The 11,043-nt window shown below is 33.8% G+C and overlaps 1 protein-coding gene across 3 annotated transcripts in view; it reads right to left on the reverse strand.

Annotated features, from left to right (window-relative positions):
• Positions 1–310: 310 nt before the first annotated feature.
• PYGO1 (pygopus family PHD finger 1) overlaps positions 311–11,043 on the reverse strand; it is a 31,951-nt gene continuing 21,218 nt past the window's right edge. For all 3 annotated transcript variants that reach the window (XM_012783080.3, XM_012783079.3, XM_012783078.3), the window contains 2 exons: positions 10,012–10,097; positions 311–8,916 (listed from right to left, as the gene is read on the reverse strand). In XM_012783080.3, coding sequence (XP_012638534.1) covers positions 7,792–8,916; positions 10,012–10,097 — 1,211 coding nt within the window. In that variant the 3' untranslated portion in view covers positions 311–7,791. The remainder of the gene's footprint in view (positions 8,917–10,011; positions 10,098–11,043) is intronic.

Below are 11,043 nucleotides of genomic sequence, written 5' to 3' on the forward strand. Positions count from 1 at the left end.
CCACCTGCCTTGGCCTCCCAGAGTGCTAGGATTACAGGCGTGAGCCACTGCGCCCAGCCTATTCTCACAATTTCTTAAGAAGACCTCAGCCTCAGTATTATGTAGAAACGTCACAGGAAAAATAATATGGGTCTTGCTATAATATATAGCAAGACCTGATCAAAAATACTGGTTCTCTCCTCAAGAGAAATTATTCTTGGTAAAGTGTATGCTATTGCCCTGCTTAATGTTTTGTTGGACACTTCCCACCCAAAGCCAAGGCTCTGACACCTACTTGTCCTGATGAAAGTCAAACACTTAAAAAAACAGCTTTTTCTCTTTAAAAACTAGCTTTATTTATTTAAAAGAATCTGAAGCATAATAACACTATAGAAAACAAATGGACAATACATGGTATTCAAGAAAGCCTGCCATACATCATTTCTACTAATAGTAGGTCTATATACTGATAAACAACATTCCTCGTACAATGCACAAATGACATTTAGTATTATCCCTGAAAAGAATGGCCAACAATATCGTGGACTGTCTTGACAGCAGAACCTCTATTTGTCTTATTACTTATCTATAGAATAAAAAACTAAAATGTAGATTACAAATTAAACTCCCCCAATTTTAAATTCTAGCATGGTGTTTAAGGAAGAAGGGAATAGGATCAGAAGAGGAAACTTGTAAGAGCTAAATATCTCAAAACGAAAAAGGAGGATTGGCTTACCACTATTTACAGTAATTACTATAAAGTAATTCACAATTGAGAGTGTAACTGGTTTAGCACTTGAGAGACCCCTTAAACAAACTGTCCATTATCTATTAATACTATATTCAATCAGTTATCAAGCCAATTTTACTTCTCTGAAAATTGTAACCTGTACATTAACCACATAAAGAAAATAAATAATTTGGGGTGATCTAATCATTTCATACTTTATTTATATTTTTCCACAAAGTAATTCATGAATCATTTAATATTAATACTTCTTTAAATCTCTATGACTTAAATAGAAACAGATCCAGTTCTAAAAGATTGTATGTGAAAATATCAGACAAAAATAACCCCCTAACATGTAATACTAAATTTTTAACATAAAAAATAGAGCTATGAAAATATCGAGCATTCAAGTCAAATATAATAGGATTATGACACAGTATGGTATCTGGCATTTTAAAAAATATTAAGACTGAATCAGATTTATTGCTATATTAATCCTATCAACAGTTGACAAAAGTACAAAATATACCATACCAACCATGCCAAATATGATTCAATATAGAGACATCATTAACATAGGTATACATTTATTTTGTAATATACATCACTGATATAGTAAAACCTTATTAATTCAGGACAGTTTGAATTCATAAGTCTAAAAATTTGAATATTTTAAAAAGATATGCAGTTTAAGCACTCACAAGCATTCATTTTTTTCCTTCAAGCATATTATTTCAAATATACAACTTTGCATTGGCCAAGTATTACCTATTACAATTCTTTTGGGTATTTGTTTTAATGATGAAATAAGAATGCTTTTAAACTAGTATTCTTAAATAAATTCCTCTAAAATGAAAAGTTTAAAAATTTGCCTGCAATATTAAACATTTTTCTTTAAGAACTTGATTATAACTTTTGTTAACAAATCTTTTTCATCAGATAATACATAGTAAACAGCATTCAAGTCCTTGTATCAATGGTTACAAATTGTAGGTAAGTTAGAGGAGTTTTACTGTATCTTAATCATTTCTTAATAAATGAAGTATTACAGTATTACGTATTTTGGTTATGATGGGGTGAATGATGTCTTTTTTCATTGGGAGATATCAACGTAAGTTCAAAGTCTACTATGTAATTTTAATAATATAAACTAAAAAAAATCCTAATATGTGTTTTAAGATAATTCCTTAGCAAATTATAACTGTAAGTGGAATATCAAATTTTAATAAGTATTGATTGTATTACGAGTGTCAAGAATTGCTAACACCAAATTTATCCCTTTCTCCCATTTCAAAGACATCAAGCCATCTACTAATGCATAAATATTGATGTTTCACATACTTCATAGAGTAGCTTAAAACATACCAGCATAAGAAATAATTAGTATTACATAGTAATTTCCTTTGCCATAGGAATAAATGTTGGACAAAGTCTGGAAACATTTTATTTTCCAATTTGAATTACAGTAATTTGCCACAGACCACAGCACTAGTGCATGTGTTACTTTAGACATGCTCTAAGAACAAAACAAAAATTACTGCAAAAATACATGTCACCAATGTGGAACACACTCAGATTTGTATAAAAGTACTGAACTAATATCCCAAAAAGAGGTATATGTAAACAGTACATAAGGAAGAAATAGTTTTAATATGAAACAATCATTTAAGTCACATACATCATGATAAGAAGCAGGACTTTCTTTTATAAAAGGTAATATTTTAACTAACAAGCAACATCTACACATCTACAGAACAAGAAAGGTACAGGTATTTAGAGTAAGTTTTAATACAATTGCAAGTAATGTATCATTCATAAAATATGTCAAAGATGAAGCTTATCCATTGGGTTTCATTAAAAGTTTTGAATTAAATACAGGCAGCCTATAATGTGTTAATGCCTCGCATAAGCATGGGCACTTCCTTCCCCCAGCCCCTTTTTTTCGAGGCATAGACTTGCTCTGTCGCCCCAGGTAGAGTGCAGAGGGTCCTAGCTCACAGCAACCTCAAACTCCTGGGCTCAAGCAATCCTTCTGCCTCAAGACTCACAAGTAGCTTGAACTACAGTAGCTGGGACTACAGGCACATATCACAACGCCCCGCTAACTTTTCTATTTTTACTAGAGCCGGGTCTTGTTCTTGTTCAGGTTGGTCTTGAACTCCTTCCTTGGCCTCTCAGAGTGCTAGGATTATAGGCATGAACCACTGCGCCCAGCTATTTTCTTCTCTTTGTATCTCCCAGACCACAAGACTTGGGAGATGTTAATGCTAGCCTCCTTGCTTCACCGGTGCCTCCAAAATTCCCATTACTGTACTTCCGTGAATTGGAAAATGCAGATGTTTTATACTGCTCTTTTGGATAAATGGAAGAGAGAGAGAGGGAAGTTATAATACAAAAATTTGGAAATGAGAAGAAAACCTCTGAGTTCAGAATTAGAGGACAGGAAGCTGTGAAAAGTCAAAATAATCTGAATGAAACTGGAAGTACTTTCAAGACAGTACCAGCTAATTCGCTAAAAATACTGCTTCCCATGGTGTCTGAAATTTAAGATATTAAAGAGGAATTCTGAACTAATAAACATCTTTTTTTAAAAAAAAAGAAATTTAATGCCACTTTCTCCACTATCTTCATTATTATCTTAGCAGAAAGTGCTTTTCTCTTAAAGTCTAGCCAACCACTGCCACACGTAAAAACAGGATTTCTGACCAGAGGAAAGATAAGAAATGTTGAAGCAAAGAACCTTCAGGAGGAGAAAAGACAAGCCTGCTTATATAGCATTCCACCAGAGTTTAGGATGGTAAGAACAACTGGAAAACAACTCACTCCAAAGAACCTTCCTAATCACAAAAGAAAAAAGGAAAGAACTTTCTTTCTCTCTCCTACATTGATTGGTTCCCTAAAGAAAACTGAAAGCTTACTATGATATTAACAGTTAACTATACCATGGTTTAAATAAACCTTTAAGAGCCTCCCTATTACATAGAGTTCCAAGCCACTATTTACAAGTGAACTTTGAGAGCCTAGATGCTTTTGAACATTTTTAATTAAAAAATTTTTTAAATAGCACAAATGTTCATGCACATGGAACCTCTGTACACTGCAAAGAGATATCCAAAGTTTTTAAGAACTCCCTTTAAAAAAATCATTGCTTATATATTTTCTCACTATTGAATACAATTACTAAGTACATTAGACAATAAGTACCAGCACCTTATTAGTTCAAAACAAACAAGTTTGAAAGATACTAGATGAAGACTCTTTTTTTTTTTTTTTTTTTTTTTTTGAGACAGAGTCTCGCTTTGTTGCCCAGGCTAGAGTGAGTGCCGTGGCGTCAGCCTAGCTCACAGCAACCTCAAACTCCTGGGCTCGAGTGATCCTTCTGCCTCAGCCTCCCAAGTAGCTGGGACTACAGGCATGCGCCACCATGCCCGGCTAATTTTTTTTTATATATATATCAGTTGGCCAATTAATTTCTTTCTATTTATAGTAGAGACGGGGTCTCGCTCAGGCTGGTTTTGAACTCCTGACCTTGAGCAATCCGCCCGCCTCGGCCTCCCAAGAGCTAGGATTACAGGCGTGAGCCACAGCGCCCGGCCTAGATGAAGACTCTTAACACTTATTTGGATGATTAAAGTCAGCAGATTTCATGTTAGTCCATACCCATAATTGAGTTTTTTTCTGCCACTAGGCAGAGTTGGGAGTTTTTAAAAAAAACACCAAAACACTGGTTTTCTTTATATTATGTTTATCTATGAAGAATAGCACTAGTATAAGGAAATCTTCAGTTTTATAGTTTTATGTATATAACTTTCTAATTTCGCTAACAAGAATCATAATAGCAGTACTCTAAAAGTATTTCACACAAAAGAACACTGATCACAAAACTAATTCTAAGCACTCTATCAGAAGAACAATTTTCTTTTACAAGCTAAGCTGTTCAATATTAGCGAGTCCAGTAACATCTAGAGGCATGTGGATCATGAATTCTCTAGTAAATGAGCAAATCAAATTCTGAGAAAGGATCTGATGCTTTTAAAACTTTTCATCAGTAACCGGGCCTTGGTGAGTGAGCCTAGATGCTGACAGTTAGCCAGGTTGAACTTGAGAATATAGGAGAAACTCCAAGATTTCCTGCTCAGTTGTGGGTGTCTGTGTGTCTTTGTATGTATGTACACATATGAGGCCTTTCAGTGAGGGAAAAGGATTATAACCAAAAAAAAGGTACAATTATACCTGTATTTCTTTCCATCACTGAATACTTCTAAAGTTGAGGGCATTTTATCATTTGACCTAAAAAAAGTCAATTTGTATAATAGCCTTCTTTGGGCCAAATTGGACAAATTATCATCTGGCCATTCTTATAGTTCATCACTTTTCCTACCCAAAAAGCATCTATATAACTTTTGACTTCGTCTTATAGAGATAAATATGGAACTAGTAAGAAAATTAATTCAAACACATGGAAACATTCATCAGCTATGCTTATAGTTTAACTGATTCACTTTCAGAATCAACCATGGATTTTTCTTTGGAATATTTACAGATTCTTATTTAAATAAGGTACGTTGAAGACCTACCTAAACACTTGAATACAAATTCACCTGTCTGTAAGTTTTTAAAAACAACTACTTGGAAACAGAAAAATGAAAGAATCACATGACAAACCAAGTATCTTGAGACTAAATTGGAAGATGTTATTTCATTTTCACAAAAACAGCTAACTAATGAAACTGCAAGCAACAAAAGGTTTAAAAAACTGCATAATCAATTTTAGTAATGAGCACAACTCAAGTACTACTATGTAAAGTGTTAACTCCTGAAAACATTGGAAGGTTCTACTCACAATATATTTCTAGCTCTATTCAACCATAAGAAATTATGATCTGATGCTTGGACTGAGCACACAGCATGCAGTGTATCATTTATTAAAAATCAGCACTCACTAGAATTTTAAGAAAAACATAACTAGGTCCTTAAACATTTAGAAAATGATGTATATCTAACAAAAATTACAATATAAGTAAAATGGGATCTTCAAGTATGCTACTGAACACCATCAAATGTCTGACTCAGCCAAAAATACTGCATTTTTACCTGCTTCAACTGGTAAAGTTGTCACACAAAGGAGTACCTAGTATTAGAGTTCGTATCATTTTGTTTCCTAAAATTTTAAAGATATATATTTCACAACTATTGAAAATATTTTGTGCCCACCTCTAACTAGTTAAGGGTAAATGGAGAAAACCTTATAATACCTTGTACCATATGAAATTGCTGTTTTTATAGGTCAAAATTAAAAACACTGTATTTAAAAAAATAAGTTTTATTCAATCAAAATATGCACCAGGAGCATTAACAGTTTTCTTCCAACAGAATAGTAAATGTTTAATTTTTATAAAATTCATCATTTGTTAGGCTGTATAAATTGTTCAAATTCTCCAGTTACTGCATCTCAATTGGGGAAATGTGTTGTTTCTTAGAAAAAGCTCCAAATGATAAAGATGGTAGTCCGTTGGTTAAAGGTCCAGTGACTACAATGGATGTGACAAAATTTCATAGTCCAAGTAAATTAACTTTGCTTTAATGGCTTGCGTGAGGTCGAGTCCTGTCATGTAAAAGTATAGTTTCATGTTTATTAACCAAAGAGCATTGTTTTTAAATAAAAAATTTCATGATTTAAATTTCCTGACAAAATGCTGCTGCTGTTGTTGTTTCAAGTGGATTTACACAGTAGTAATTAATTATCCCTTTCACAGATCACAATACAGTCTTCAGAATTTTGGTCACAATGACAATGGTGTCAACATATTAGGGAACTTCACCAGCATCCAACCATTGTATAAACTGCTATCAATTGTCAAACAGTATTTGCTTTTTTTAGCCACAGATAACCTGCTCCAAAAATAGGTTTCCACTGTTTTGAATTTTAATGAGCACGCCTCCAACTGTTTCCATTCTCGATCATCTCTCAAGAGGGTACTCTCAGGTCCATTTTTACACTTTCCCCAGTCATGGCAGAAACTCCTTAAGACTGCTGCAAGGCCTCCAATTGCTGTTTGTGAGTTAGCTTTCATCTTGGCTCTTAATGATCTTTGTTTAAAATGGATTTTATCTCCCCTGAGGTTCATTTTTGAAATTCAGATCCCCAGAATAAGATTTTCCAAAACATCACTAGCAGAGCCCTCTAAGGACAAACTGATGTTTCTACCTTCTTCATTTGCAATACGTCCCAGTTAAAATCATATTTTTAAAAAAGTATTCACAATTCTTTTGAGGATACTATAGTATTTATTTCTCTGGAAAACGATAAACAATACAAAACAACTCAGTATCAAAATTAAGAGCATAATTCTATCATAATTCTAAATAGCACAACTGGAAACATACTTTATGCCAACTTTACTAATTGCAGTCAATTTTCAACTAATCTGGTATTAGCAATTTCATGTGGTACAATCCACAAGTTAATCAACAAATACTTATTGAAGATTTACTATATCTAAGATCTGTCTCATAGCTGTACAGATATCCTGGAAACATTCACTTGAAAATATGAAATTCACTAACCCAAAGACCCTAGAAGTGGTGAAATCTGACGTCATATTCTATTATTTAAAATCCATTAAAATGTATGCTTTCCCCCCATGTTATAACTACATATATTAAGTTGTGAAAATAAATGAATCCCTAAAAAACTTTTTGAACTAAATGTCTAATGTAGTACAGCCAAAGTTCAGCACTAAAATATACATTTTTCAATGATTCTAACTTTTAAAATTTAAACCTACCTACATTATATATTATTTTGAAGCTTCAAGAGGCTTTTATGTTTATGATAAATAACAACTAACATTTACTTATGTTTCTAAAGCACCTCTATATACATTATTCTCATTTAAGATAGCAGACAAAAACAATACAAAATTTGTTCTAGTAATGAAGTGGAATATCAATAAAAACCAAAAGGTAAAAAGGTTTTTGTGTGTGGTTTTAAAAAAATAATGTAAAACATTAAAATCCCGTGTTACTGAACCCCTCTGTAATACACAGGAAAAGAAACCCACTTTAGTTAATGCCTGTGATTAAGCATCACCACCCACTGTAGGTGGACCAAAAGTTTCTCTAGTGCGCATTAATTGGACATCTTTGTCAGCCATACAGGTATCACAGCCCCATACTGCTGATGCTTCTGCAGTTAGGAGGCCATAAGCTGTTTCAGTCATTCCAGTACAGATCCGATGAAACCATTTCTGACAAGAGGCCTCACATAAGATAGCATCCTGATCATCATTCACTTCATTTGTACAAATTCCACAAGGATACACTGGGTCAGAAGACGAATGACCATGACGGCTTGGGTGGAGGGAGGATTTATTGCTTTTTTCAGTGGTGCATGTATCTGCTGCACTTCTTGGTTGTCGTGGTTTATTCTGCGTCCCGTTTGCATGGTTATTGTTTGTTGCTTCAGTGCTACTTGACCGACTGTTCTCTTGATTTACTGCATTGTTTCGATTAACATTTTTTAATTCAATATTACTCTGATTCACTGTGTCATCCATATTTAAGTGAGGAGGATGAGCAGAGGAATTTTGATTAGTGTTTTTGGTTGCTCCTTGACTAAAGTCTTGTTTTGGGGGTGGTGCTTTTGCTTGACCAAAAGTGTTTGGAGGAGGAATAAAAGAATGATTAGATTCTAATGGAGAAGTAAAATTTGAATTGTTTCCAGGAACAAAATTAGATGCCAAATCAGGGTTAGAAACTTGAGTAGCATTCTGTGGAGGAATTTGACTGAAGTTTTCAGCAGGATTTTGTCTAAAATGTTGATTAGGCATGTTAACATTCTGACTTAGTGCATTATTGTAAGATGGATTTCCAAAACTTGAATTATCATGTGGCCCAAAATTAAAAGCATGAGGTCGATTAAAACCCATGCCCAAAGGATTCTGAGGAAATGGGTGTGGCTGATTCCTGAGTGAGTAAGGACCACAGTATGGGGAAGACATTCTTGGGGGAACGTGAGGCGGCATTCTGAATGTGCTATAGCCTCCAAAGCCAGGATAACCAGGACCAAGATACGGATTTGATGAAGGTAGTGGTTTATAGGAAATAGTATTATAGTTGTCATCAAATGGATTAGCAGCCACTAGATGGTCAGAGTTTGGATTCGGTGGTGGAGCATACTCAGACAATGGAGGAAAAGAAGGTCCCTGAAATGAGAATGTAAAGTAATTTATGTTTTTGATCAAAAAAGTCATTAAAATTGTCCTTTTGTCTTAATACCTTAACAGAGTTTTAATAAAATTTCTCTTGCAGTGTTACAAAAATTTAATTTCTTCACTTGACCTTTCAATTATGATTAATGTTTATATTTAATTACACTTAATGATAAAAATATGTAGTTTCTTTCATTTAGGAAAGAAAATAAAGTATGATTTTCTGAGCTCAAATTCATCAAATTTCAAATTACTTCAAACCCCAAAATATTTAACTTTCAAAAGAAACTTCATTATCATAATTTTAATTGAATATGCTTACCTATAACTCTAGAACCTTTCACTTAAAATATTAGAGCACTCCAACCATAAATAACTTTTATATCACCAAAGAGTAAAATTAAATAACAATAAACAGGATCTAAATTTTTTTCCCTAGCTTAACTTCAGGGAGACACTATTAAAGTATTCCCAAAACACTAAGCTCTAGGCCTCACACTGGAAAAATAAACTGCCAGTTTTAATCACATTGCAAGTTTAACAGATGGTGGCCAAAATGGACAAAATGGTAATCTGTACTCACATCATACTTATCCATAGCCTTTATCATAAAAAGAGTGCTTCAAATTTACAGAGAACAAAACCATGAAAACCTGGATGTATAACTGCTTATTATAATCACAGGTTATTACAAAAGATGCCTCCGTCATGATTGCTTTATGATCCACACATAATATTGAATTAATATAATAGCTGGACATTACTTCAGATTAAAATTATTTCTATACATTTTTAAATATTTTAATAGAACTATAGGCATTTATGCTTCTTAACCTTTAAATTAGATTTAAGAACAAGTATTTTAATTTTTCTGTGCATACTTTCTTCTTGCAATATCTAATGTAGGGCTATAGCTCAAAAATAGCCACTGGTTGCAGACTGAAAAAAAAAAAATACAATCACTGCAGAATTCACTATTAGGTTGTGAGTGAGGACAGGAAACAAAACCCATGATCAAATTTAAATTTACTTCATCAACCTGATCATACCAGCAAAGAAAAATCGTTATTACAGAAAATGGCAATTTACCTGTGTATTTGCCTTGCGTTTTTTCTTATCTGGGCTTCCTAGTTGTACACCTGGTCCTCCTAAGCCATCCAGTCCGCTATCACCACCTAAAAAAAATCCAGATCATATTTCCACTTGTAAGTGAAGTAACGTATATCTCTCATAACAATATCTATTATATTTAATTGTTAGTATGTTTTCTATTTTTGTTCAATAAAATCAATACTAAGCTTTTATTATATTTGTTACCCAAAAGTCTTTCCAATAGTTTTAGCCAGAAACAGTCATTCATCTCTGCTCCCATATTTATTATTATTCTTTTAGTGAAAAGTCTCCCTCCCACTTTCAAATCTTCAATCATCTAGGTTCCCTGTCTCTGAGACCACCACTATTACTAGTTTCTGCTCTATCTTTCCAACGATAATCAAAATATATTCAAGTATATCTTTTTGGGGTGGAGACACAAATGACAGACATTCACTGGTCTGTACCTTGTTTTCTTACTTGGAGATCATTCCATTATCACTACTGCTTTATTCTCTAATAACTGAGCAGTATCCCATAGTATGACTATACCATAATTCATTAAACCCCTTTGTATTCATTTAGGTTGCTTCTAAACTTTTGCTGTTGCTGCAATGAAAATCCATGTATTAACATCTTTTTTTTTTTTTTTTTTTTTGAGACAGTCTTACTCTGTTGCCTGAGCTAGAGTGCTGTGGCATCAGCCTAGCTAACAGCAACCTCAAACTCCTGGGCTTAAGTAATCCTTCTGCCTCAGCCTCCCGAGAAGCTGGTCCTACAAGCATGTGTCACCATGCCTGGTTAATTTTTTTTCTATATCCATATAGATTTTTTGGTTGTCTAGATAATTTCTTTCTGATTTTTTTAGTAGAGATGGGGTCTCACTCTTGCTCAGGCTGGTCTCGAACTCCTGACCTTGAGCGATCCTCCCACCTCGGCCTTCCAGAGGGCTAGGATTACAGGCGTCCGCCCCCGCCCCAAGCTCCTTCTTGTTTGTGTCCAAATTCAGTACCTTGTGGTTGTAGGAAT

This window comes from Microcebus murinus, chromosome 6 (assembly GCF_040939455.1).
Source record: "Microcebus murinus isolate Inina chromosome 6, M.murinus_Inina_mat1.0, whole genome shotgun sequence".
NCBI classification, from domain to species: domain Eukaryota; kingdom Metazoa; phylum Chordata; class Mammalia; order Primates; family Cheirogaleidae; genus Microcebus; species Microcebus murinus.